General features: G+C 63.3%; 1 protein-coding gene across 6 annotated transcripts in view; it reads right to left on the reverse strand.

Annotated features, from left to right (window-relative positions):
* Positions 1 to 432: 432 nt before the first annotated feature.
* Positions 433 to 27808, reverse strand: part of ANKS1A (ankyrin repeat and sterile alpha motif domain containing 1A) — a 174603-nt gene continuing 147227 nt past the window's right edge. For 2 of the 6 annotated variants that reach the window (XM_079779994.1, XM_079779996.1), the window contains 12 exons: positions 24457 to 24563; positions 10652 to 10750; positions 9846 to 9998; positions 9621 to 9728; positions 8548 to 8712; positions 7697 to 7822; positions 6826 to 6897; positions 6597 to 6683; positions 6138 to 6275; positions 5012 to 5182; positions 4761 to 4859; positions 2682 to 3922 (listed from right to left, as the gene is read on the reverse strand). In XM_079779994.1, coding sequence (XP_079636120.1) covers positions 3803 to 3922; positions 4761 to 4859; positions 5012 to 5182; positions 6138 to 6275; positions 6597 to 6683; positions 6826 to 6897; positions 7697 to 7822; positions 8548 to 8712; positions 9621 to 9728; positions 9846 to 9998; positions 10652 to 10750; positions 24457 to 24563 — 1445 coding nt within the window. In that variant the 3' untranslated portion in view covers positions 2682 to 3802. The other 4 variants (XM_079779999.1, XM_079779997.1, XM_079779995.1 and 1 more) reach the window with 3 other exon arrangements.

Below are 27808 nucleotides of genomic sequence, written 5' to 3' on the forward strand. Positions count from 1 at the left end.
GCCACCGGCTCTGGGAGTACCGCCCCGAGTCCCCACAGCCCTGGGGCTGTGCCGTGGGCCTGCGGCATGGCTCCCGGCTGGTAGCTAGTTGTGTGTCTAAAACTCAACCTCCACAACCCAACTAAGTCCCCCAGGAAGACACTGCTTCCACAGCTCGGCCCCCACTGCCCTGTGCAGACGCTCCACACGTGCGGGCTGGCCGGGACGCAGCGGCTGGACAGACGTGGCTCCGCCGGCGCTCAGACGATGCTCCGCAGAACCTCACCAGGTGAAGTGGAGCTGACTACCCTCCCCCGAGGAATGCGGGCAGAGCAGAACCCCCAAACTCGCCCCGGCAGACAGCAGGGCTCACACCCACGTGTCTGGCCTGTGCGGCACCAGAAAAACACCAGGAAACATTCCAACCCAAAGACTCCAAACAGCAAGGCTGGCTTCGTGTCGCTCCGGTTTATTAGCTCCGTCTGTTCTACGTTTCACGTTAGGAAATAACAAAACCAACGCCGGGGCCCAGGGTGCTCACACGCCTGCGTGAGGTCAGTCTATGCTGCTGCACAGATTGGCTGTTTGGTACAAGATGTGTGTAATTCGGCAAATTGGACAGATGAACAATTATATGTACAGTAAAGTAAAAGGGAAGTCATTCAAGTATCAAAATACAGAGACAGATTAAATAACATCTTTATTACAACTCGTTCCGTCGCCACACCATTGGCAACAATGCTTTCCTGGCAGCCATTCTGCGGCCTGGCCTCCTCAGGACAGACGAGGTCAGACCGGCCTCCAAGGTCTGGGTGACTGCGGCTCCCCCGCCCCCGGGACCTGGCGCGGACGCCCCCGAGGGAGTGAGCGGGCAGGCAGGAGGGCCAGCCAGAGCCTGCGGCGGCGACAGGGCCACCTGCTCCACGTCCCAGCTACACGGGCCCACAGTTCAGAGACGCGGAGACGGCTGCCACACGCGTGACCTGCACCGAGACGTGCAGAGCAGGGCGTCCGCTGGAAGCCTGTCAAGTCCTGGCAGTTCCTCCAGGGAAGGCAGCGCCGCCCAGAGGAGGGAAGAAGGCAGGTCCAGTCCTCTCCTTTTCGATATTCAGAAATAAACGCGTCTCAACACAAAGCCAGAGCCACAGCAGACCGGCCGAGGCTCTCCAATAGGAAAATACCCTGAATAAATAAAGAACACGTAGCAGCTTCCAGGGAGAAACACCCACATGTGACGAAGCGCGGGCCGAGGGGCTCGTCGTAGTGTCTGTTCCCTTCTGGCCTCGTGGTACCCCTGCCCCGCGGCCCAGCAGGGGCCGTTCCCCTCCCGCCTCCACCCTCGCCAACTCCTGGCAGAAAGCGGGTGCCCCCTCACGGGAGCGGAGGGGAGTCCTCGCAGGCCCTGGAAGCAGCAGGAAGTCGAGTCAAACTCTCCACTTCCTGTTTAGTACCGAAAAGTGGAGGAACCCCCTCTACCCCGGAGGGGGTGACCGCCTGGGTGCGTGGCCAGCTCTCGGCAGGACACGGCCCTGCTTCCGTGTCTGGCCAACCACAGGCTGAGCAGGTACCCAGGGCTCTCCTGCACCTTCCCTGGGAAAGGCCCGCCACGCCTGGCCAGCTCCGCCTCACAGGAATCCCTCATTTCTGCTCCACTGGAGGGAGGGGTGCGGGGAGATGGAGACACACACCACAGGTAAAAAGCAAAGCGAGCCCCAGAGGGCCGAGGGGCAGCGAGCTCCGGACGCCACCTGCCCTGAAGGCCACACGGGGAACCAAACTGCCACCTTCCCTCTCCTCCACCTGGAGCCGGGAAGAGCCAGCAGCTGAGAACAGTCAAGCCAGGAATTGAGAGAACCCGAGGGAGGCCTATCGGAGGCCTGGTCAGACAGACCACGAACCAGCAGGCAGCAACTTAGCTGCCGACCCACTAATGCCCAAAACTCAGCTGCCTCTTCTCCTTCCAACTCCACCCAGGCGCCTGAAGTCCCCAGAAAGCTCGTGGGCCGGGCAGCCAGGGCAGGGCTCTGACGGCGGCTAGGAACGGTTCGCTCGTCTCCAGCAGGACCTGGACCTTCCCTCCGGGAACCCCAGACGGACCAGAAGCCTCTGCTCCTGCCAGGCGCCTCGAAGGCGGGCCCAGGGCCAGGTGGGGACGAGAGCCGTGCTCTCAGGGACCAGAGTCCAACTCGGGTGGGTTTGAAAAGCCGACTAACAACACGTAGTCAAGGCTGCCCCGCGTGTCCCCCTTTCCTACCCACGGGCACTGCCTCCCGTCCGACCCACTGGACCTCCCAAAACCCTGTCCTGAGGACAGAGGCCGGACAGACTGGCCCTTTACCCGCCTCGGTTCCCTGTCCCCTCACCCTACAGGCACCTGTCTAAAGGCTGGCAGTTGAACCTAGAGGTTTGAGGCAAGTGTTAAAAGTTCATTTTATAAAAATTTTTTCTATTAAAACATGTGTTCTGGACAAGTCACATCTTGACGCTCTGGGCTCCAGTCTCCTGGGATAGAGGCCCGCAGGGCTCCGAGCCAGGGCAGGAGGCGGCGGCGGGCGGGCGGGCAGCCAGGAGGAGGCGGGCCTGGGGCTTCGAAGCTGCAGGTGAGACGGTGGTGGTGGAGGTGCAGGTGGCGGCAGCAGAAGCCTGAGCTCCCACACCTGTGTCCGCAGCACAGCTGGTTCCTCAGTGGCTCAGCTTGGCAGAAGCAAACACAACGGGGGAGGAGAGGGTTAACCAGGGCCTGCACAGGGGGGACATGGAAAGGGACCAGGAAGCAGAACGGAGACAGGAAGCGGAACAGAAGGTCCCTCACGGCCTCCCCGAGCACCCACTGTCACCTCCGGCTCGGCGCGTCTGCCTGGCAGGCACGGGACGGGCAGAGGACCCCTTGGTTTACCAACGGGGGGCTCAGTCCTAAAGCGGCAGCAGCACCTCGCGTTCTGCGGGGCTGCGCCGTGTCTGCGCTCCCTACGCAGCCGCCCGGCTCCTGCCGCCCGGCGGAGCCAGCCTCGAGGCCGCTGCCGGCTGCTGTGCGGTGAGCCGGCACAGCCCTGTCCAGGGAAGGGCCCGGGTGACGGCTGACTACACTGGCCCCTACACTGGGGACCAGGTCAGAAGACGGGGCGCCATGTGCAGGGAGGGAGCCTTCCTCCGCGGTGAGCTAGACCCGGCCAGCCCGTGACGCCGGCGAAGGCAGGAGGGCCGGCCACACGTGCCACCCCTTCCTCAGGGGGAGACCCACCGGGCCCGAGACCGCGGGGAGAGGCAGGCCCTGCGGGGCATGGGCCCGGGCCGGGCGCGGCCTTGGCCCTCACAGAAAGCAGTCTGGCCCCGGTCCAGCTCGTCACCGAGCTCAGGGCCTCGGGGGTGGCCAGCACCTCGAGGGGAGAGACGGGCCAGCGGGGGCAGAGCGGGGCTCTGGCTCAGGGGTCACAGTGGCTGGTTGTGTGGAGAAAGGTGCACAGGGAGCTGTGAGCAGCGGCCCCGCGGCTCGCACAGAAGGCAGCGGAGGACGCGCCAGGGCCCGCCGGTCAGGGAGCGCCGACGCGGCAGCGCCCCCGCCCGCAGGTGCACAGTGTCGGCCGCGAGGCTCCCGGCGCCGCGGGCCCTTAGCCCGCTTGGCACCGCCTCAAGGCAAGTCATCCCCGAGCCGTCCGTGCCCAGGGGCTCACAGTGTCCGGTGGTGGCACAAGCTGGGAGCGCAGTGCCTGCAGCTCCTGCCGAGCAGAGCGGTCCCGGCGGGCCCGGCGCCGGCGGCTGGGAGGAGTGGAGAGCAGACAGGCGGGCGGCAAGGCACAGAGACTAGCGGAGGAGAGGGCGGGTGTTAGAAGATAGTGGTCTCGTACTTGGTGCTGAGGCTCCGCTTAGAGTCTGGTTTGGGGTCCACAACCCAGGAGACGCCGGCATGGGACTGGGCGTCTGGCTCCACGTCGGGCGGTTCCAGCTGCCAAGGAAGAAGGGAAGAGTCAGGTGGGGCACACCTGCGCCCGGGGCAACAGGGCCCCCGCCCCGCCCCGCCCCGCCCGGGCATCTCCAGCGTCTGGGTGACTGCGGCCAGCCGCCCGCCAGCCGAGGCTTCCCCAGCAGCGGGTGCGGAGCCGGGAAGACGCAGGGCCCATCAGAGGCCAACGTCCAAAGAGCAGGCTCCGTGTGTGTGTGTGTGTGTGTGTGTGTGTGTGTGTTCATGCGCACTCGCGTGTGCGTCAGGAGCGACTCCCTGGGGTGTGTGTGTGTGTGAGGAGCGACTCCCTGGTGTGTGTGTGTGTGTGTGTGTGTGTGTGTGAGGAGCGACTCCCTGGGGTGTGTGTGTGTGTGTGTGTGTGTGTGTGTGTGAGGAGCGACTCCCTGGGGTGTGTGTGTGTGTGTGTGTGTCAGGAGTGACTCCCTGGGGTGTGTGTGTGTGTGTGTGTGTGTGTGTGTCCGCGCGTGTGCGTGTCAGGAGCGACTCCCTGGGGGGGGGTGTGCGTGTGCATGTGCGTGTGCGTGCGCGTGGCAGGAGCGACTCCCTCCCGGGAGCATGGTGGGAGGGCCACGCTGGGCCTCCGCATGGGCAGCCGGTCCCGGGGATGCTCAGAGCTGTTGGCCTACGGGCGCCTCCCTGCCTGGGCATCGTGCTCTGAGCCCCACAGCCGTGGCAGGACCCCGGCGAGACCCCAGCGGCACGGGACCTCCGCGGGAGGACACAGAACAAGGGCTGAAGCACAGACAGGCGGCGGGCGGGCAGGAAAGGAGGGCGCCACGCAGGCCCCAGAAGATGGGACACAGACACGGGACGCAAAGACCTTGACTCCAGGACTGACAGACGGCAGCGGCAGGTCAGAAGGACGGTGGGTGGTGCAGGTGTGACAGTAACAACAGCGAGTGTCAGGGGGCAGCGGCACCTGGGGTGCAGAGCAAAGCGGACAGACAGGGCGACGTTAGGGGCCCGCGGCCGTGCAGCCGAGGTGGGACTGGCGGCGGGAGCCTAACGGACGGGCCCTTTCCCGAGGGGCAGCTGAGGGTGGGAGACCCCGAGCGGGCCAGGGGCACGTACTGCTGACTTCCTCACGCCCACGCGAGGCTTCGGCACCGGTTTGGAAGATTTCGTCTCGATGGGCTCGGCAGCAGAGGCGCCCACGGGCCGGACCCTCTGGGCCTGCAGGGCCAGCTGGTAGGCCACCTCGAACGCCTGCCCCAGCGTCAGGATAATCTCGTAGGTCAGGGTCTGCGAGGAAAGAGCACGCTCAGCTGACGGGGGCTCCCTGGGCACCCCGTCTCCCCAGCACAGGCTCGGGGCACCGGACAGGGCACAGAGCAGTCATTTCTGCCAAAGCAACTGACATATCGCAACAGCCTGAGCCTCGCACACGTTTTGTTTCCTCGGAGAAAACTAGGCGAACGCGACCCTGCACCCAGCCGACCAGGACCCGGGAAGACACAGAAACTGCCCAACGCGGCCACGGCCCAGGGCGGCCACGCTCCACCCCGACCCCTCAAGGCCGCACCTGCCACAGCCCTCCCACAGGCCCCCTCAGGCCCTGCGGAGGGAGCCCGTGGGACCGGTGACCCACTCTCAGGAGTTTAGTTAGAACAAAGCGGGGCCTGGGCTTTCCTTCAGCTCCTGTTCCTTTGGAACGTGTCGCTGGTGAGTTTCTGCGTGCTGTGCCTGGGTTTACCCGGTTTTACCGGCCCGGGGCCTTCAGGAGCACACAGGGGCACAGCGCTGACTGACGTGAGAAAGCGAGCGACAAGTGAGTGCCTAGAACGTGAGGACGGGGTGGCTCCGTGTCCCACCCCCAACCCCACGAGGCAGTCGCATCACACCCTGTCCAGACCAGGAGCCTGACGCCAGGCCGGGAACCAGCTCCGGACTCAGGAACTGGCTCCTCTCCCCGAGGGCCTTGCCTCAGGGTGCCGGGGGACAGCGCCCTCAACCCAGCACCCGAGCCAGAACAGGCAGGAGGGCCTGCCGCTCCCACGAGGGGCAGAGGGCATTTCAGGGAGCTGCAGGGCTGGGGACTCCGAGGGGCGTCCAACTAACTCTAACCGGAGCAGGACGGCCTGTCGCTGAGCCCCGGACAGGCCGCTGTCCTCTGAGCGGTCTCCCTGTGCACAGAGGGGCCGGCGACGGCTGCGGGGCTGAGCCGTCGGTGCCAGGGCGGCGCGCCGGGACTACCCACCACGTCCACCGTGCTGAAGACGTGGCAGTAGTGGTGGCCCGTGTGCAGGTCCTTGGTGATGTAGGCGAAGGTGCACAGGTCCTCGGGGTCCTGGGCCGCGCAGGAGATGTTCCGGACCTCGTGCTCCGCGATGACCTTCTGCTGAAGAGAGGGGCCTGGAGTCCGGCTCCCTGGCCTCGCCGCCTTCCTCTGCCCCCGGGTGGGGGCGGGGAGGGGAGGGGCGGGGCGGGCGGCGTCTAACCTCGCCGGTTTAGGTTTGGGGTCTCTGCCCTGGAGCACGGCAGCTGACGGGCTCTCCAGCCCTCTGCCTCCAGGGGGGGTGAGAGGGAAGGGGGAGCCCTGTGAGCAGGCAGCGGGCGAGGGAGCCCACGCTGGGAAGACAGCAGGGTCAGCAGTGCACTGCGGCATCGGGGTGCGGGTGGGATGGAGAGGAACAGGGCTGCGGGCAGGGGAGCGCACCTTGTTGGAGGCGTCGATGAACTTGACGCCTTTGTAGGTGATGGACAGGGTGATGGTGGGCACCTTCCTCATGTGCTCGGTGGATTTCTGCAGGAAACGGGCCTGTGAACGCCTGCCCAGGGCCAAGCCCGGTCCCACAGCCACAGCCCCCTCCCACCCGCCCTGACATGGGGCCCCAGGGGCTGCGGCTGGTACCTAGCCAGCCCCGCTTCACCCCACAGACACCCACCCGCATCTTGGCACAGGCGTCCTGGGTGGATTCTGTCCCTCGAAGGTCTTTGATCAACATGGAGCCCAGGTACTGTGGAGGGAGCGAGCCGGGCTCAGGAGCGCCCTCATCATCACCCGGGTGACCGCCCCTCCCGACGACTCCCTGCCCCCGCCGGCGGGAGGCCCCGCCCTGCTGCTGGGCGCGGCTGAGGTGCCCGAGCCCGAGGCTGTGTGGGGGGCTGTGAGGGGCTGTGTGTGGCTGTGAGGGGCTGTGTGTGGGGCTGTGTGTGGGGCTCTGAGGGGCTGTGTGTGGGGCTGTGGGGGGCTGTGTGGGGCTGTGAGGGGCTGTGTGTGGGGCTGTGTGTGGGGCTCTGAGGGGCTGTGTGTGGGGCTGTGTGGGGCTGTGAGGGGCTGTGTGTGGGGCTGTGTGGGGCTGTGTGTGGCTGAGGGGCTGTGTGTGGGGCTCTGAGGGGCTGTGTGGGGCTGTGAGGGGCTGAGGGGCTGTGTGGGAGGTTGGGGGCTGTGGGGGGTTGTGATGGGCTGTGGGGGGCTGTGTGGGGGGCTGTGAGGGGCTGTGTGGGGCTGTGTGTGGGGGGTTGTGGGGGGCTGTGGGGGGGTTGTGAGGGGCTGTGGGGGGCTGTGTGGGAGGTTGTGGGGGGCTGTGTGGGGCTGTGTGGGGGGCTGTGTGGGGCTGTGAGGGGCTGAGGGGCTGTGTGGGAGGTTGTGGGGGGCTGTGGGGGGTTGTGATGGGCTGTGTGGGGCTGTGTGTGGGGGGCTGTGAGGGGCTGTGTGGGGCTGTGTGGGGGGTTGTGGGGGGCTGTGGGGGGCTGTGGGCGTGCACTGGGGTGGGGCAGGCCGCGCAGGCTGCTGGCTGGAGGGCAGGCACTCACACTGGCTTCATAACCGCAGGACTCGAAGATGAGTTTTTCGGGCCGGTGCTGCCAGCTCTGCACAGGGGCGTAGGGGGCGGCCAGGCTGGGCGGCCGGAGGGTCAGCCTGGCTTCTCGGTGCTCTTCCTGCAGAACACGCGGCGTCACAGGCTGCCTGCCCCCCGCCGGGCAGAGGCGAGGCCTGTCCGTGCAGGGAAAGGCGGCGGCAGGGGCCTCAGCCACCACTGCTCGGCCGGGAAGGCTCTGTGGCTGAGATGGGTCTTCACGGAGGCGGAAACGGCCACACCACGGCGGGGAAGCATGTGGGGCGTCGTGGGCGTGAAGCGGGGGGAGCGGGAGCCAGCTTCCTGGCCGAGGCCCTGGCTCGGGTCCTGGGGTGGGGACGTCACTGAGGCACCCACAGCCAGGGAGGCACTGGGGTGCTGGGGTGAGGCGGGGGGCCACTGCAGGCCCGCGTGGGCTAAGGGGGCCCCTACGGCGGGCAGTGGTGGAAGGAAGGCGGGGGAGGGCAAGATTCAGGAAGTATTTACGACACCCCCCCCCCCGCCCCCAGCAATGTGCAAAGTCTCTCTGCAACTAGAACTGCCAGACACATCCTTTTAAAGTCTTGTAAAATTCATGGCCAGACGTGGACGTGTGAGGTAAGGCAGGAAAAGGAGTGAGGTCAAAGTTCACCCTGAGGGCGAGGAGGGCACCCCGATCTGGAGGGCAGCTCCGAGGAGCAAAGGCCTTTAGGGCCGGGGATGCCGGGAGGAGGCCCCAGTGCCAGCCCAGCAGGGCTCAGGCCTGGGCACTGGCCTAGGAGGCCCAGAGGAAGGAGGGGACCCCCTGCAGCCCCCCTCCTGCCCCACCTGGATTCGGAAGCGCTCCGCCCGAGAGGGTGCCGCGGGGTCAGGGAGACTGTCCGGCCGCCTTCTGCCCGCGTCCCCCGGAGGCAGCAGCAGGTCAGCGGACCGGGCGGTGCACGAGTCGTTCTGGCTCAGGGGGGACGACGTCTGGGAGAGCAGGTCCTGGCACTGCGGCAGGAGAAGCCCGCGTGAGGCTCTGCGCTGAGGTGGGGCCGAGGCCCAGCTGTGGGCCAGTCCTGGGCTGCTCAGGGCTCTCCCCCACCCTGGCAGCGCAGCCACGGACGGGACAGACACGGGACAGACACGGGGCAGGACAGGCATGGGCTGGGAGGTGCCAGACCAATGGCTCGCTGGCCCAGCCTGGGCACAGTCAAAGCAACCAACTTCCTGCTGGAGCCGGGAGCCCTGACCCGCCCCGCGCCCCCTGGCCTGGAGCCGCACAGGAAAAGGGGTGCCGCAGGGCTGGGAAGTGCCTTCAAAGATAAATTGTCTGCCACACCCCCCGGGGTCTCTGGAGAAACACGCAGCACAGCGGGACTGAGGCCCCCAGAGACAGGGGTCAGCGCCTCAGCGTCCACAGCTGAGCGCCACGGCGGCTCCCCAGGTGCAGGACCGAACGGCACCCCCTTTCTGAGGCGCCGGGAGTGGGCAGCTCAGCCCGAAGGCGGGAGACAGCGTCCTGGACCAGGGCAGGGTCTGCCGCTCTTGCAGTGGGGTCCCTGGCCTGGCGGCCGAGCACCTGGGAGGCTCGGGTCTGGCTCTCCGGCCCTGCTGCCCAGGGACCTGCCTGCAGACCTGCATTCCAGGCTGTGTCGGGCGCGGGCGCGGGTCACACTGTCCGCAAGGGGCCCTCCTGGGGGATCTGCATGTTTGTTTTCCTGCCTTTCCCAACACGGCACTTCCTACTGACCCTTAGACGGGGGCATGTGATGGACAGAGCACCAGCCCAAACCACTGCCCCCCCCAGCCCCGGGGCAGAGAGGGAGGGTCCTAGCCGAGGTCCCCGTCTCTGGGATCCCAGGGATTCCCCCAATTGCTAGCCCCACAGAGAACACAGCCGCTCCGCCGCCACTCACTCGCAGCTGGGAAAACCTCGGGGGCTTCTGGGGCGGCTCCTCGTAGGGCCTGTCGGCGAGGGAGGCGATGATGCGCTTTCGATGGCCGAGCAGGTGGACCTTTAGGACCTGGGGGGGGGGGGCGCAGTAGTCAGGTGGTGCCCGGGCCCACGGCGCCCCCACCGGGCAGGCGGCAGCCCAGGGCCGCGGGCAGCGGGCAGCGCATGCCCAGGCGGCTGCACTCACGTTCACCAGCTCCAGCTCCCAGAGGTTCCTCACGGAGTCGATGGAGCTGTAGCCACTGGACAGGAAGGAGTGGACGTAGTCCTGCAGCCCCAGGGAGTCCAGCCAGGAGGGCACCGACGGGGGGCTGCTCCCCTCGCAGCCCAGGGCCTTCACCTGTGGGGCGAGGGGGCGGGGCTGACACCTCGGCCCTCGCGGGCAAGGTCCCGGGTGGAGACCCTGGCCAGCGCACGCAGCCGCAGCAGCGACCACGGCTGGGTAGGTACGGGGCAGCTTCGGAGACCACGGAGGGGCCTGGTCTCCGGTCTCCCGTCTGGGTCTGGAGGTGGCCCTGTTAAGTGAGGTGGGGAGGCTTTGCAGAAGGCCCCGTGTCTGATGGGGCCACGGACTGACAGGACAAGAGAGCTGTGTCTGTGAAGAGGGCTGGCCTCAGTGCTGGGACTTATACGTGCTTCCCGCGCTCTGGGCACGTGGAAGGGATGGGGCACTGGACGCGGTCAGCGAGGAGCTCGGCCTACCAGCCCCTCCCCCAGGGAGATGCCAGGGGTCCGCACAGGCCGGCCTGGTCTCAAGTGATTCCGGAGAGACCCCAGGGCTCCGGGGCCAGGCCTGTGGGCACCAGGCCGCACAGGGCAGATGCCTGCAGCCCCGCTGCGGCTGGGCAGGTCCTCTCAGTCCCTCGCGCTCCGCTGGCTCCTGGGGCCTCTGTTGCCCTCTGGGCCCTGGGATGAGGGGAGCACCCCGCGTGGTCTGCACGCCCCGAGCCAGCTGGTGTAGGGAGGCCCAGGCTGCAGAGCTTGGGTGGTCACCTTGGGCAGGGCCCGTGCGGCCTGGAGCAGCTTCCGGCGGTGCTGCGGGTCACTGATGCCGATCTCCCGCAGGTCCTGCTCCTCCATCACGTTAGACCCCTGAGAGCAGAAAGGCGAGCGTGAGGGCCTCTGCACTGTGGCCGGGCCGCCTAGGGTGCCAGGCCAGCTTTTCCTGGCTCCGCGCCACGTCCTCTGTGGCCTCAGGCACCAGGGAGTGGAGACCGGGCCCCCGGGAGGCGTGTGCCCCCCCGGAGCCGAGGGAAGCAGCAGCCAGGTCTGCCAGCCGCCCGCTCCCACCTGAGCGGCCACCAGGGGGCTGGGCAGGGGCGTGGGCACAGACCTGGGCCGGAACAGCAGGGCCCTGGGCACACTGCGTGCCCAGGCCGGCCGCACGCCCTCGCCCACTCCGAGCGAATGTGCAGGCTCCATGGCCATCCAAGGCGAAGGACAGGCAGACAAGCCCAGGCCCCTAACAAACGACTTCGCAGTTTACGGCTGTGACCATCGCCGCAGCCGGGCAGCGGGCGCAGGGCGGGCACCCAAGGAACCAGCCTCACCCGAGGAGAGGAGTCTCAAGGGCCAGGGAGGGGGTCAGAGCCGAGCCCACTGCCCGGTGCTGTGTGACCGGGCGAGGGCTTTAACGGACCGCCGCTGCGTGCTGTGCATCAGGTTCTGTCCTACCCCTCGCTTACAGACGAGGAAACGGAGGCAGAGAGGGGCCAGAACCTTGCCCGAGCTCACACACCCAGTGCGGAGCTAAGATCGGAGCAGACGGACGAGGCCTCCGCTCCGACCCCATCACGATGGCCTTTTCTTCACAGCCGTGTCCGCCCCAAGACAAGTGTTTTCCGATTACGAAACAGGAAAACTCACGGCTGCCCTGTCCCTCAGCCACAGCGTCCCCCACCTTCCGGGGCGTCACCACTTCCCTGGATGCCCCCTCCATGGCCCAGCTGGGCACACACAGGCATGTGCCAGCTTCATTTTCACACAAATGTCATCCTGGTGCCCACCGTTCTGACCACTAGCAGCGCGTGCCGACCGCCTCCGCTCCGGAGGCTGCGCAGTCACCACTGTGGACGATTGTGAATCACTAACCGGCTCCCCACTCCGCTTTACACGCAGCGCGGCGGAAGCCCCGGTTGCGGCCCTTCTGGGGTGACGTCAAGAAGAGACTGCTGGTCGGGTGTGTCCCCACCCGGCCGATCTGGTTCCGGGGCGGACACTGTGGGGAAGCCGCCCAGCACTTCCCGTCCTGCGGTGACAGCCTCCCGGGGGAGCCCCGCATCCTTCAGGCCTGTCCATCACGTGTTCTCACAGCAAGCGGAGCCCCGCCCCGCCCCCAGGCTCACACCCGCCAACCCACCTCACAGGAGCTAGTCACCCTTCACAGCCCGGGTGCGGGGTTCGAGCACCAAGCCGAGGCTCCCTCTGCGGCGGCCGCCGGGGGGAATGGCGCTGCGCCTCCCCCAGGAACCCCGCGCCTCTCCTTTCGTGCCATCGATGGGGCTCTCCGTCTTTTCTGGCCGAACGGTCGGGATGCCGTCCACAGGAAGGAGACGAGCCTCTCACGCGTGGGAAGGGAGACGTGTGTCTCCGCGTGTCCTCCTCCGCTGCGGGGCTTGCTCTGCTCTCAGGCCGGTGGGCAGCCTGCGCGCTCCTCGGCTGTCGGCTTAGCAACACCTCCTCCTCCAAGGTTCTCAGACAACCTCCCACGTTCTTCCTGCGATTTTACCGTTTCACGTTTACAATTAAATCTTCAGTTTACGTGGCATTCCTTCTGAGGGAAGGTGTATGTTCCCCAGGCAGCAAGCTGTCCGTCGCTGGAAAGGACTCTCTTCCCACCGGTCTGACGTGTCCTGACGTGTCCTCATTCCTGTGTTTCCTCGCAGGTGAGGGGACAGGTCACAGGGCAGCCCTGGTGCCGGACGCCCCGTCCTGCCCACGACCTGTGCTTAGACGGCGAGGGACGAGCACAGCCAACAGTGGTCCTCAGGCCGCTGAGCTCGGACAGAGCAGGAGTCCGGGGCCACCACCGCTCTGTGGGGGGACGCGTGAAGAGGCAGGCCGACGTGGGTCCTGACACGTCCAGTGCTGTGCCCGCTGGACCGGGCACGCCTGACCACACGGCCCTGTGCGCTTCTTGGCACGTCTGGCTTAGAAACACCTCCTGCTCCAAGGGTTTCACCACCTGAAGACGTGCCAGTCAGCCTCTGAGCTAGAAATGGTCCATGTGTACAAGGAAGCAGGTCAGAGGACGAACAGGACTCGCGCACGGCGAGAGCGCGTGAGCGTCGGCAGAGGGACCACGAGACTCCACCTGCCACGCCGCGCAGTCCGCCCAGGCTGCGCTCCCGCACAGGTGGGCGTGGTGGGCGCAGGGCAGGTGGAAGGTGCGGGCAGCAGCCGGGGTCAGGAGCAGGGACTGTCCAGGGCTGGGGACAGGCCCCCCCAGTGTCTTAAACCAGTGTCCCCCCAGAGCACCCCCTTCCTCTACCTCTGGGGGAGGAGCAGTGCTTCCTTCTCTGACAGAATTCAAGCTCAGTGCTGAGTGGACCCCAGAGGTGGACGAGGGAGGCCTGCCAGGCCGCAGTGAGGGACAAACGGTCAGGACGTGGCCCGGCCTCCGCGTCTGGGGCCTGGAGCAGGCTGACCGGGGGAGGCCAGCGGCCCGAGGGACTCGCGAGGGGCAGGCGCACTGCTCTGCGGAGTGAACACCCTGCGCGCCGCGCACGGTCACTGCAGGGGCCCTGCCCGACAGGCGCCCGTTAGAGCAGGGCCTGCGTGGCCGCGCAGCCCGACCCCCTGGACGCCTTCTCCTTCCCACCAGCAGCTTCCTGGGCTCCAGCAGGCGCAGAGTGGCAGCCTGCACAGCGGCTCTCCGGCCCGGAGCCCTGGGCACAGCGCAGCGGGTGTAGGGGCAGAGGGGGTCTGCAGCCAGGGCAGGGTCTGGGCAGGGGGCACCCGGGTGGGACAGGGCTCCCGGGAAGGGAAGGAGCACAGGCGGCAGGAACTGCCTCTGGGAGGCCTGAGGGAGGCCTGGCTCCAGGCCGAGGGAGGGCTGCGGCAGGGCCCAGCCGCGCTTCCGCGCCCTGCCTCCAGGGCTCTGATCACCGAGTCCTCTTGGCTACAGGATTTAGGAGAAGGAAAGGTCCTTCACATCTTAAAGGCATCTCTCACTTGTTAATATTTTGCTGGGAATTTCTTTAACTGCTGGACTGTCTCCATTCAAAACCAGTGGAGCAGGACTGGGGGCGCGGGGGGGGGGGGGGCGCTGGCACACTGCGTGGACCCCTGTGCCAGCGAAAGCAGGCCGAGGACCTGTGGAGGCTCCCAGGCTGCTGCGGGCAGAAACCTCATTCCCAACGGTGCCCTCCGCGCCTACGGGGGTGCCTGGCGCCTACGTGCCTGGCCCTTCGTCTGCTCAGTGAAAGTTTGCTAGTGACCAGGACACGTACGGCTGGGAGGGAACTGATAAAAAACCAGGAAGAGGCTGACCAGCTGGAGCCAATGCGCTGACTCAGTCTGGGACCAGGTCTGGGAGAGGTCTGGGGCTGGGTGGGAAGGGGAGCCCCAGGGTCTGGGCTCGAGGAGGGGTGGAGGGGGGTTCACGTACTTGTGGTGAGCGGGCAGAGAGGTGGGTTGACGGCTCCCCTGGGGGAGCATGGGCGGCACCAGGCTGGCGGGGGCTGTCCCGGGCTCTGCTGGAGGCGGGGAGGAGGTCCATCCTGGGAGGGGCTTGTCTGAGGCCACGGCCTGTCCCTGAGCTGCCTCTCCCCAGCCTACCTGAGGAGACCCAAAGCGGGACTTCACCCCGAAGCCTGGGACTTGTTTCCGGCACCGAGGGCTCGGCAGCCCCTAGGCAGAAGGTGCCAGTGAGGGGAGGGGCTGGGCCGTCCCTGGGTGAACTGGAGGCGCCTGGGAAGCCAATCTACAGGAGCCCACGCCATGCCTGCGGGCGAGGGCGGCGCTGCTCTGCCCACTCCTGCACACGGGCCGGGAGGCCAGCTCAGCGAGCCCGCCCGGGCGGCAGAGGCTCCTGAGCCCAGGGCTGAGACCTGCAGCCCCTCCTCGAGGAAGGGGAGCCCTCAGCTTGGAGGTGCTGGGCAACCCTGGCACCAGGTCTAGGGGGCCCGATTCCTTGGGGGCTGGCCCAACCTGCCCCTCCTCCGACCAGCTAGGACCCTGGGACCCAGTGGGGGCTGTGGGATACGTGCCTGAAGCCCCACTCTCCACCCCCAGCTCGCTCAAACGCAGCCTTGGAAGAGCAATCGGAGCAGAGGGCAGGCCCACAGGGGCAGGGGAGCAGCAAGGTGGGGGTGGGGCACAGCTGTCTAGGGTGCGAGCCCCAGAGCCTGCCACTCCTCTCCCGGGCTGCCCCTCCCCCGCCCGGCCCGCCCCAGGGTGTGTGTGTAGGTTGGCACAGCCCCAGCCTGCAGTGGAGGAAGCCAGTGTCCAGTGGAGGCTGAAGTCTGGGAGCCCAGGTACTGGAGTGAAGGTGTTCATCGCAGCGACTCATAGAGGGCAGTCAAATGGAGGGAAGAGTGTGCCTGCAACACACTGGTACGTGACAAAGCAGGCTCTCCGCTCCCGCCTGCCCATGCCCAGCAGCAGCCCCCAGATCTGCCCCAGACTGACTCCTCCAATGGAGGGGGGAGGCGATCACCTCCCAGAAATGGCTTCCAGACTTCCCACTCAGCCCGCCCTCCAGCCTCATTCCCATATTCAGTGAGGCCTCTCCCTTCAGACAATGGCGGTCCTTTGTCCTGCCATCAGCCACAAAGCCAGGCTGAGCCTCCTCTCTTGGGGGAGAAGGAATGCGACAGAGCTACTGGCCTGGCCTGATTTCTCTGGGGGGAGGGGGCCTGGTCCTGGTGCTTCTCCTGCACCCCCACTCCCCAGTCCCTCTGGGTCTCAGGAGCAGGGGGCAGTGGGAAGAGATGCTCCAGACAGAGGGTGCCCTGAATTGGAAGAAGGGTGTGTGATGGGGTGGGGTGGGGGGCTCAACTGGGATTCGCCTGAAAAGTGCAAATTAGGAATCAGGGTAGGGAGGGTGGGAGGCTGAGGGAGCGAACAGTCCTCAGGCCCATTGCTGCACTGGTTTGTGGGGCTGGCGCTGCTTCCAGGGGAGGAGCAGCTAACGTTCATCTATACATATAAAATCCTAATATGCAAATAGACCAAACGGCGGAACAACCAAACAACCAGTCGCTATGAAGTGCATTGACCACCAGGGGGCGCATGTGGAACATGGTGGACATCGGGGCCATGGCGGGATGGTAGAGCAGGTGAGCGGGGGTGCCCGACCAAGGCGGGGCGCTGGTCACTGTCATTGCGGCGAGCCTCTGGTGGTTACCGAAAATTCTTTGCTCCTGCACACCACAGTCCCGCTGGGCGCTCACACCCACTGCCGGTGCCAGAGCCACTGCTTGCACCTGTTGCCAGCACCTGGCGCCAACCCCGACTGCTCGGCACTGTCAGCAGGTGCGAGCAGTGGCTGCCGGCCCCGATCGCCACTCAGGGCTTCTCCACCTCCCCCTGCTCCAGAGGGGCGATCGGGGCAGCAGCCACTGCTCGCACCCACTGACAGCACTGGCCCCGCTCACACTCACTGTTGGCGCTGGCCCCAATTGCTCCACACCATCAGCAGGTGTAAGTGGGGTTGGCGCCATCAGTGTGAAGGAGCGGCGGCAGACAGGGGACTGTGGGCTGCGGCGGGAGGGGCTGGGCAGGGGCTTGGAGGATGGGCCGAGACCTGCCCCTATGCCCACTGCAGCCTCACGCCCACAGTTCCTTTCAAGGTGCACGAATTTGTGCACTAGGCACCTAGTCTATACCAGGTGTACCAGTTAATAATGCGGATTTTGTAATCAAAGAAAACACAATAATTTAAAGAGAAACATCAAAAGTGCTTTATTCAAAGTAATGTCCATTGCTAACTACACATTTCCCCCATCTTTCAGGTACCATATTTTCCGGCGTATAAGACGACTGGGCGTATAAGACGACCCCCAACTTTTCCAGTTAAAATAGTTTGGGATATACCTGCCCTATAAGATGACACCCGGCGTATAAGACGATCCCTGACTTTTGAGAAGATTTTCCTGGGTTAAAAAGTCGTCTTATACGCCAGAAAATACGGTAATTTGCAGATACCATACCAATAGAACTTTTCTTGTTTTGAGGCAAACTATTCAGAGACCCAATTTTCCACTTCTTCGTACGTTTTGAAGTGCTGCTCAGAAAGTGCGTGTGCCATCGATCAGAACAAGTGGTGATCTGAAGGAGCAAGTTCTGGTGAATACGGCGGGTGGGTTAATACTTTCCAGGCAAGATCTTTTAACGTGCCTTTAACTGGTTTTGAAGTGTGTGATGCTGCGTTATTATGAAGCAAAATTACATTGCAGTGTCTTCTGGCCCATTTTGGTCATTTTGCGATCAAAGTGTGGTTCAAATTAATTATTTGTTGTCAGTAGCGATCAGTATTAACAGTTTCACCTGGTTTTATGAGTTCATAATACACCATACCTTCCTGATCCCACCAAATGCAGAGCATTGTCTTCTTTCTGAAGCGATTTGGCCTTGCAGTCGATGCTGATGGTTGACCTGGATCAACCCATGATTTTGTGCATTTGGGATTCTCAAAATAAATCCACTTTTCATCGCCAGTCACAATTCGATGCAAAAGACTTTCTTTCCTGCCGTTGAAGCCACATTTTACTGATGACTTTTCTGGTTTCCATTTGTCTTTCGTTCAGTTGATGTAGCACCCATTTTCCTTCCTTTAAAATCTTTCCCATTGCTTGTAAATGACCGGAAATTGTTTGCTGAGCAACGTTTAATCTTTCTGCAAGTTATTTTTGAGTTTGACATCTTCATCCAATAATGCTTGTAATTGTTGGTCTTCAAACTTTTTCGGTTGACCTGGAAGTTCTTTGTCTTTCACATCGAAATCATCACTTTTAAAGCATTTAAACCAGTGTTCACAAGTATCTTGAGATGAAGCACGTTCACCATAAGCTTCCCGAAGTACACAATAACTTTCAGCAGTACTTTTCTTCAAAATAAAGTAATGAATTAAAACTTCGGGCAAATGTTCTTTTTTTTTGGCACGAAATCCGACATTTTTTTAAGTGTAAAAATATTTATGATGTTAACACCTTCAGAAAATTTGACATCAAGTTTTGAAGCTTGTTGTCAATACAACAAAATAGCATACATATCAGATCACATATATATCAACATATGTGTAACTCCATCTATTGAAAAAAATCCGCATTATTAACCAGTACACCTGGTATATATAAAAGGCTTATATGCAAAGTGTCCCCTTGGGAGTTTGACCAGGAGTTCGCTCACTCGCTATGACACGCACTGACCACCAGGGGGTGGAGCAGAACAAAGGAAGGCCCCACTGGCAGCCAGAAGGCCCCGATCGCCGGCCAGGCCTAGGGACCCTACCCGTGCATGAATTTTGTGCACCAGGCCTCTAGTCTATAATAATAAAAGTGTAATATGCTAATCAGACCAGATGTCCTTCTGGATGACCTTCTGGACAAAGCTGGGGCTGCGAGGGCTGAGGCAGAGGTGGCCGCAGGCCAAGGCAGCGGCCGAGCCCCTTGCATGAATTTCGTGCATCAGTCCTCTAGTTAACATAAAAAATAGCTCAGTCTTTGAGAGGCCAGGTGGCTCCTTCTGGGCCAAGGTGAGATCCCCTCCCAAGATCTCCCCCCCGACACGGCTCCCCCCCCCCCCCCACACACACACACACAGAACCTGTGTGCTGAGGAAGTAACAGAGCTTCCTGGAGCCTGGCTGGTTCAATGGGACATTTACGCTGTCTCTGACTTCAAGAATGTGGTGGATTTGCCCTGGCCGAGTAGCTCAGTTGGTTATCGAGTGTCATCCCGATATGCCAAGATTTCAGGTTCAATCTCCGTCAGGACACATACAAGAATCAACCAATGAATGCAAATCTCTCTCTCTCCCCTTACTCTCTCATTAAAAATCAGTAATTTTTTTAAATGTGGATTTCCACTGGGCCCTGTCTTTATCTCTTCCCCACATTAAAACAATTTTTTTTTTCTGAGTAGAAAAATTTGAAAAGAAGTCAAGCACATTTTTTAAAGTAAGATTGGGGTCACTTCTACCATTTTGGTGTATTTTTCTAAGCTTTTATTTTTTTTAAATTTTAGCAAAATTGGGGTTGTAGTATATATATGTATATATATTGTTTTTTAACCTGCATTTGTCACACACCAATGCACGTACACACTTCCCTCCGTTTCTCTGGGGGAGGGGACGCTGGAGTAGCCGCGGTGAGTACTCTCTCCAGTACCTGGGCCCAGACTTCAGCCGCCACTGCACATCTGGCTCCTCCATCGCAGGCAGTCCCCAGGCCACACTACTGGCCACAGGGACACAGAACAGGACCCTGGTCTAAGCCAGCATCGCCTTCCCAGGGTGGGGCTGAACCAACCACACACGCACCCTGGGGGTAGGCCAGGTGGGAGGGGTGAGCGCACCTGCCTCCCAGTGCAGACCATGGCCCCCAACCCAGGGAGCCGGGGTGTGAGGGAGGCGCAGGGAGAGGAGGGGCGGCAGGGCTGTGGCCCAGGAGTCTTAGCGAGAAGGCTTCCATGTGGCAGCTACTACACAGGCAGCTGCGTTACAAGGAATAAGAACTATTTACATCAGAACTGGTTCAAATCCCGACTTTGCTGCTCAAGGTTGGTACAAGCCAGAACCTGGTGGACAGACATACACCCAACTGCCGGGCAGGGTTGACTAAGGACTTCCGTGGTGCCGAGCACGGAGCTGCTGGCAGGATGGTGCCCTGGGCTCTGTGTTCACTGCTCATCGCTGACCTGTGCCTGCCCTGGCTGACACCTTCCTGCTCACCACCCTCACACCTTGACCCACACCCCTTACTCTCCCACCGCCCCCCACCCCCCAGCCCAATTCTCACATGGAAAGAGAGACTTTGATGGTGACCAAGAGCAGCTAGTTCCAAGGTCACAGGTCCCCCGCTCCTGCAGCCGGGGGCCCGCCCACCTGCCCCTTCACGAGGTGCTCAGGTGCTAGGGACTCTTCCCGTTTCAGGAAGCAGCGCCTCATGACCTGGTCCTCCCAAGCAGGTCCCTGTGCCCCATTCTCTGCACCAGGCCCAGCATCCGTCCACCCATCTGCTGCCCATCCCCCCAACATTTGCCTTTCTGAGGCCTTATTTGAGGTCCAGGTGCCATAGTCACCCCAATCAACAGTGTAGATTAGCTAGGCCCAAGTCCGTCTGGGGTCAAAGGGCTTGATCCCAAGACCACCCAAAGCACCTGACCCGCTGGATCCGAGGACGCCGACTGCTTCCTGCAGGGAACGGCTGCTGCCGGCCTCAGTGCAGGGAAAACGCACCTACCGCCTCCCGTTCTCAGTCACGGTCACCACAGGTAACAACGGGCCCCCTAGACCTCATGCCCCCATGAAGTAAGCCGCCAAATGCGGTCCCGGGGGACAGGGAGGAACAGGGAGGCCGAGCGCCCGGCCCCAAATCAGAGGGACCTGGGAAAGCCTGTCTCCTGACTCCCGGGCCAGCTCTCTGCCAGGAAGGGGGACCGTGAGCTTTCTGTCCTGCTTCCCTGTCCGGTTTACTGAACGGCGGCCTCAGCAGGCTGCCTCGGCCCGGGGTTCCTCCGAGTGGCAGTGACAGAGTTAGAGACAGAAAGCTGGGGACCGGCTGTACTTGTAAGAAGCTGCGTTCCAGGACCTGTTACATCCAATCCCATCTTCAAGTCAGTTAGTTAACAGACGTGAGGCTGGTGCTCGGATGCCCCTCCCTGTGGGGGCTGGAGGCCGGGGCGGTGCCAGGCGGACACAGCTGCTGCTGCCATGGCCCCTGCCCCTGCCGTCACCCTGAGCAACCCCGGGCCGGCGGAGGGGAGCAATGTGCTAGAAGAGGCCCACGGTGCGCACGACAGAGACGGGGAAGCAGCTGCTGCGCACCAGCCCCGGGACACCGATCGTTAAGTCCCTAAGTGACCACAGAGCCGAGTTGGTCCCGGAGGCAGGACCCACGCTGCCTGAGGGGCCTCTCAAAGCCCAGCTCCCTGAGCTCCCGACACTCCGAGGCCACAGGGAGAACGCCTCTGGGCCCTGCACAGGCAGACCACCTGCGGAGTCACCTGGGGTGCGGCGGGGAGGAAGGCAAAGCGGAGGCAGGGCGTGGGGACTGCAGTGCGGGCAGCACCTCCCCTTGAAGCCTGGGAGGGAGGAGGGCGAGGAGGTGCCACCTGCTCGCAGTGCCCGCCTCTGGGCCTCAGCGCCCACCTGCAACTCCACCACCGCCCCGGGTCTCCTCCCTCTGCACCTGGCACTTACCACCTTACAGGGCGCTCAGCACTGGCCCGGCTGCTGTTTTACTGCCTTATGTGCCTGCGCTCCCAGCTGGACGGTCACTTAGGGCACCTACGCTAGTTTCAGACCCATTCACTGTGGAGAGCGCAGGAATCCACTACACCCCAAAGAAGAAGCCGGTGCTCCCGAGATCACGGTGCATACGGATATCCGTGTCTCAGACTCTTCCTCAGCTCCAAGGTGAACGTTTTCCCACATCAGACACTATTCAAAAGCACGTTTTTAATGTCCACATAGTGCCCCAGGATTAGGGACACCGTCACTCAGTCAACACCTCCACCAAGTCCCAGGTACGGAGACCCGCGTGCTTGGGGCTGCAGACTTGCCGCCACCAATGGCCTCCTCCCTGCTCACAGGAAAGCCATTTCCGGTGGGCAAGACCTGTGGTGAGCCAGAGTGGTGCCAGACACGGCTCAGCCTGACGCACCTGGAGGCCCACTGCCCTGACCCTGACCCCGCCCCGCCCCTGCCAATCAAAGGCCCTTTCTGCCTGCAGGCAAGAGAGTGCGGACACAGGTCCAGCTGCAGTGCTCGCTGGTCTAGCCCATCCAGCACCTCACAGGAGGAGCAGCCAAGAGAAAGAGGGTGAGGAGATGAGCCAGGACCGATCCTCACTTTTCTAAAGCTACACCTGGGACAGAAGCCACGAGGAGACACACTTTTGCTCAATATGGAGCATGCTCTAAATCAGCCTCGCGATGGAAAACACGAATGGGATACTTACTACCATGTCAGGGGGTGAGCCCCGTCCCTGGAACACACATGGCAAGGATAGAGCGATGACTAGACCACATGTTGAGTCCCTTCCACCTGAGAGGGGCTGCATGACACCCACAGATGCCCTGTATTCCTCCCACAACAAACCTGTGGGAGCCTGTCAGGGGAAACCCCACAGCAGTGCCTCGTCTGTGAGACACCCCGTTTCCAGATGTTCTCACTACAGCTGGAGCCCGGCTTCCTGGGAGCCCCGGGAGCAATTTGTAGGAGAGTCTCCAGGGCATTTCAGAACCAAGGGCGACAACGGCAGCACTGACACCCACACGGGGACGCAGCACTGCCAGCGCGACAGACGTCACACCATATGCAATGTTTCTAAACAAACAGGGCCCTGCGCGTGTGTTTTGGTCCTCGTTCTTCTGGTTGCTAAAACTTAATTAGCCTCACAACCCATCTGGCAATTTACATGCAATTACCCAGGATGCTTTGCAAGGCCACCCAGGCCACTCTGGTGCCTGAAGTAACGCGCCGGTTCGGGCGTCCTGTGCAGACCCCGCGGAACCCGGAGCAGCGAGAGGAGCAGCCTGCACCCGGGGCCACAGGAGGGCCTGACGGGCCCGGGAAAGGGAGCTGCTGGCCTCCCTCGCCGAGGGCCCTTCCCCAGCGGGGACAGATGCCTCTGACAGGCCCTGCGTCCTGAGTGGACCTCTGGCCCGGGGCCAGGCTACCCGGATGCCGTCCCGCTTCTTGCTGGTCGGGCACAGGGAAGGCAGGGAAGCGGTTTTAATGGTGCCCTGATATTCGAGGGTTGGGAACCTTACCCTTTCCAAAATTAGCAGGAGGAGCGAGAAGTCAAGAGCTCAGCCCCTAAAACACTGAAGCACAGGGAGGGGACACGTGATGTCCCGGCCCCCTCCCTCGCCCGTCTGAGCAAAGGGTGTGCCAGAGGGAAGGCCCCTCTCCACTCGGTGCCAGGGGCTCCCATCCCCTCACCGGCTGAACCCCGCCTCCATTCTAGGTTTGTCAGCCTTCCCCAAGGGATGCTGGCGTGTCAGGGGTTAGGGTACAAGAACCACAAATATACTGTTTAACTTTAAAAAAAAATTGTCACCCAAGCCGGTTTGGCTCAGTGGATAGAGCATCGGCCTGCAGACTGAAGGGTCCCAGGTTCAATTCTATCCAGAGCACGTGCCCAGGTTTCGGGCTCGATCCCCAATGTGGGGCATGCAGGAGGCAGCCAATCAATGATTCTCTCTCATCATTGATGTTTCTCTCTCTCTCTCCCTCTCCCTTCCTCTCTGAAATCAGTAAAAATATATTTTTTAAAAACTGTCATTTTAAAACCTAACGTTTTTTAAAGCTAAGGACTAAGAGTCTGGCCCTAGATGGGCTTTGGAAGGCGGCTTTGCAGACGTCAGCCTGCCCTGGAGATGATGGCCCAGGTCAGGGGAGCTGCCCTGGCCAGGCCCCTCCTGGGAGCCCAGGCCTGCGCCCTGGAGAGCAGAGCAGGGGCACTCGGGCTGACTCTGACCACCGTCCCCCAGCCAGGGCACGGAGGGAGGTGGTGCCAGTGGGGATCTGCTTCCGAGAGAAAAGGCCGCTCAATGCCACGTCAGGACTGCGCTCCCGGACTGTGAGAGCAGGCGGCAGGCCTGCCAGGGCACAGGGAGGGGCGGGCAGGGAAGGCTTGCCAAGTTCCCCTCAAACCTGAGGTAACACATGCAAGACGGCGACTTAAAGCACATGAACGGTTACACCCACTCCCCCATCCACGTGTAAGAGGCACCGTGTGGCTCCGTGTCAGAGCCGGACCCTCGGACCCAGAGTGCCTGGGGCAGGCTCCTCCGCTGCCAGTTCCTGGCGCTGTGACCACAAGAGGCCCCTCCTGCTCTGGGTCTGGGAAACGGAGATGCTAACGCCAGAGCTCACCCAGGGCTGCTGGGAAGCCCAGTGAGCCGACGGCGCCCAGCACACAGCAGGCCCGTGAGAGGCTCCATGCCGCCCTGAGGGGCCGGTCCCTGTGCTCAGCTGTGTCCCCTGGGGGGTCTCGGGGGGCTGCCCCCAGAGAGGTGCCAGCTCGGGCACCCTGTCCTCACGGGAGCCTGAGGAAGGACACCTAGGTTTTCCTTTTCTGTTTCAACCCTCGTGTTTGTAAGAGGAGAGTACAAAGTTACACCTCAGAGAAGCAGCCAGCCCTCCAAACCCCGCCTCGGCCTCTGTTCGGGGCCACCGGGAGGCCCTGGGCACCGGGCGCCGGGCCGTGCAGCCTCCCAGACAGCGGCTGGCTCAGTGACTACCTGCTGGACTCCAAGTTCTGGCGAACAAAGGAAACTTCTAGTACCCGGCAAGGACGGGAGAGTCAGCACAGGGACCTGGCCGTCCCCTCCACCAAAACTCCTGTCTGACTGGAACGAGATGGCCCGGGGCCTCGCCGCACCACACCTGGCCCCAAGTGTGAGAGGGACTGGGGAGGGGACCTCCTCCTTGGGATGCAGACTTGCAAAGAGCTCTCCCGCCAGGAGTTTCGGGAGCAGAGCAGAGGGACCGTCTAGAAAGGGCACAAGACACCGCGGCTGAGACTGTGGGTCAGCTCTGCCCTGGTGGCGGCTCCGCGGGGCTCCAGACCTCAGCCGGCAGCGGGAGCGCCCACGCCCCGCCACGCCCCGCCGCCTCGCACTTACCAGGAAGCGGACATCGTCAAAGCCGTTCAGAAGCAGCCTGCTCTCGTACTGCTGCAGGCCCAGCGCCGCCAGCCACGCCCCGACGCTCTGCTCCAGCGCCCGCGAACCTGCCGAGAGAGGGATCGGCAGACGCTTGCAAAGGGAAAAACCATTAAGGCAGCAGCGGCACTCAGAGGAAGACAGATGGCACTGCCACATCATGGTCATCACCGTAAAGCAGCCAAACTACGGACAAGAGGCGAGAGCGGAAGACCCGCAGCGCCTCGTCCGTGTCGGGCGGGGGCAGCCCGCCAGGCACCGTGCACACCCGCAACCTCGGGCACGGGCCGCTCACCCCTCGGCCTCTGCCCACCGGCCGGGAAGCTAACCCCTGAGGGTCTCCGGGTCAACTCCTCATCAGCGCTCACGCTGAGGTGGTTCGCAGAGTCTGGTCCCACAGGCACCGTGGGGCTGGGAGCGCCGGGCATCCATGCATCCGGAGCCCATGGGCTGTGGCGCGGGTCCAGTCCTCCGACCTTGCCGCACACACGGGTCAGGAGAGCACACGCATCTTCATGCAGCCCAGGGACACAGCCCCGCGCGGGCTCCGGGAGGGAAGCAGCGGCTGCTCACCGCGACCCAGCACATGCAACCCAAGCAGCAGTGCACACAGCGGGGAGGAGAGGCATTTACTTGTTTTCCCCCAACAGTCCCGGAACAAGCAAACCATGGCCCTTGGTGCCAGAGGCTCAGGCAGCGAGGAGCTGAGCAGGGCGCGCGGGCCAGGGCTCGGAGACCAGGCTCCGGGTGCTCTGCTGGGACGGCGACATCGCACTCCGCAGGGCGGTGCGGCCAGCGGGCCAGGAGCCAGGTCCACGCTAGACCCTGGGCGCCGGCGAGCAGGGCGTCTCCCGGGCCAGGGAGCTGTCTGAAGGGCTGCCTTCCCGGGCAGGGCGGGTTTGCAGGGGCTGGGTGTTCATTGTCCTCGGCTGGTGGCTGTTCCTGTGACTCACCTGCCTGCCCAGGTGGAAAGCAGGCAGGCAGAGCCAGTTCTTGGCCAAGGAAGAGAAAGCCCAGCCAGACCAGAGAAGGGAAGCGTCCTCTGTCCGCCGCGCTGGCGGCTTAAGTCTGTGCACGCTCTGCGCTGTCCGCCCGCTGGCTGAGGGATAAAGACAGCAAGTGTCCTCGGAGGCTCCGGATCCCGACGTGCTCCTCAGGGAAGGCAGGGAGGTGGGGTGAGGGAGGAATCCAGCCCTTCCCGGCAGACCTAGGACGCTCGGAGCTGAACGCCTTAACCCCCGCCTACTTCTCTGGTGCTCGCGGCCAAGCAGGGATACAAGGAGGAAAAGGAAAAGGGGAGGAGAGAGAGGTGCGAGGAAGGAAGAGAAGAGCCAACTACGAAAGCGTCACCTCCAGAGAACTCCTGGCAGTCTTGCTGGTGGAAGTCATCCTGCTGTTCCTGGCACTTGTGCCCTCGGGGCAGCCAGGGCCACTGGCGTGGTTGTCTAGGAGACCCCGGGGACCCAGGGTCCCAGGCTGCCCCGCATCTGTCCTCTGCCGAACAGATGGTGGCCGGGGACGCGGCCTCCCGCGCGGCAACAGCAGCAGCCCGATGCCGGGCCCGGGGCCACTCGAGCTCCCCTGCCCTGGAGCGGGCTGTCTGCTCCAGGGACCTACGCAGCAGGCTCTGGTCCACCCGTGAGGCCACGAGCTCCCGGCTGCTGATTCATTCCTGCCTGTGATCCCGCCGGGCCGGCCGGGCTGTGGAGCTGCCTGCTGCCAGAGGGCGTGTGCGCTCACAGAACCGCAGCGAGGGCTTTGTCTACAGGCTCCTGGGCTCCACGCCGCCTGCTGCCGGCCGCTCCACAGTCCCTGCTCACTCTCATCACGCCTGGCCCTCCCCTCCTCCTCCCCTCCTCCCCTCCTCCCCTCCACGCTCAGGAAATACATCAGGGATCGGACATCGAAGCAGAGGCCGCTGCCACCGCCACCGCCGAGGGAGGACACAGCAGCACGAGCAGCCGAACAAACGACAGGTTTCCCCACATCGGACACTGGCCCACAGCCGCCAGCGGCAAGGGCAGGACAGGGACCTCAGGGAGGACAGGGAAGAACATGCCTCTAGTTCTGGCTGGCGGTTCCTAGGACGGCCAGAGAGGGGACAGAGGACGGTCACCGCCCTGAGGACACAGCCAGGGTTGAGGAACGACTGTGCCTCTCGGCCAAGATGCATCAAGGCATCACAAAAACAGCGGCCAAGTAAGGCCGTGACACCTGACACTCCTCAGGTGAGCGCACCAAACGCCCGAGCGACTTCTCTCCGGCCTGTGGAGCGCAGGGAGAAGCCCGGGGGCAGGCTGCCCACAACCCGAAGGAGGGCACCGGAGGGGCGGCACCGGGGACCCGGGGAAGCCAGGACCAAGCCCCACGTCCAGCTGTGGAGACAAGCAAGGTAACATGTGCAGAAGACACCCAGGGACCACATGCCACCTCTAAGCACCCAACAGGCGGCTGCTGGCCCTGGCGCGGGGGCCGGCGCAGGGAGGAGGCCCCAGAGGGGGAGCAGGCATTCAGTGGCTACTCGACAGCGAGAATGGCTGGCGTTGGCAAAAGAAAGCCAGGTGGTCTCTTCCGCTTGAGAGAACAAAGCCAGAGTGGCCTGGCCAGCGGGCAGGCTCACCCTCCTGGACTCGGGACGTGGGGTGAGCTAGAAATGACATCTGTCGGGGATTCAGGTAACTGGCTCCAATGCTGGCAGCTCAGGGGCTCACGGCCCCAACAGGACCGAGACCTGAGCGCCACAGAGGTCTCGCCGGGCAATCCCACGCTCAGCTGAGGGCTGGCTGCAGGAGGGGCAAACCCCGAGCCCAGGCCCTTCTCTGGGGTCCAGAAGCCCAAGGACCATCAAAATAAACCAGACCCTGGGCTGAGGCCTGGTGCTCCCTGGGGTCCTGGCGAAAGCCCGCTCCTGACCGTCAGACAGAAAGCAGAGTGCCCGGCAGGCTGAGCCCACCCTCTCCACACGTCACGCCTGGCAGGGGGCGGGCATGCGGCAGGGGCTCGGCCACATGCTGTCCTGGTGGCCTCGCTGTCCCGGTGGCCACCCTGTCCCAGTGGTCACCCTCAGGAGCCTGCCTTTGACGTCCTAAGCTGGGGTATGAGGAGGAGTCAACCCAACGAGTATGAAAGCAAGACCGAGCTGGGATCCAGGAACCTAGGGGGTAGCAGGACCAACCAACTGCCCCCCCTCACATGGGTCATGGGGGCAAGAACAAGGGCTCCTCTGTGCTGCCAGAGGTGCAGCCGATCTCTGACTGAGCCACGCTGAGAGGTGACTGCACAACCAAGCTCCAAGCACCGGGAGGTGGGGCCC

This window comes from Cnephaeus nilssonii (genome assembly GCF_951640355.1).
Source record: "Cnephaeus nilssonii genome assembly, chromosome: 9".
NCBI lineage: Eukaryota > Metazoa > Chordata > Mammalia > Chiroptera > Vespertilionidae > Cnephaeus > Cnephaeus nilssonii.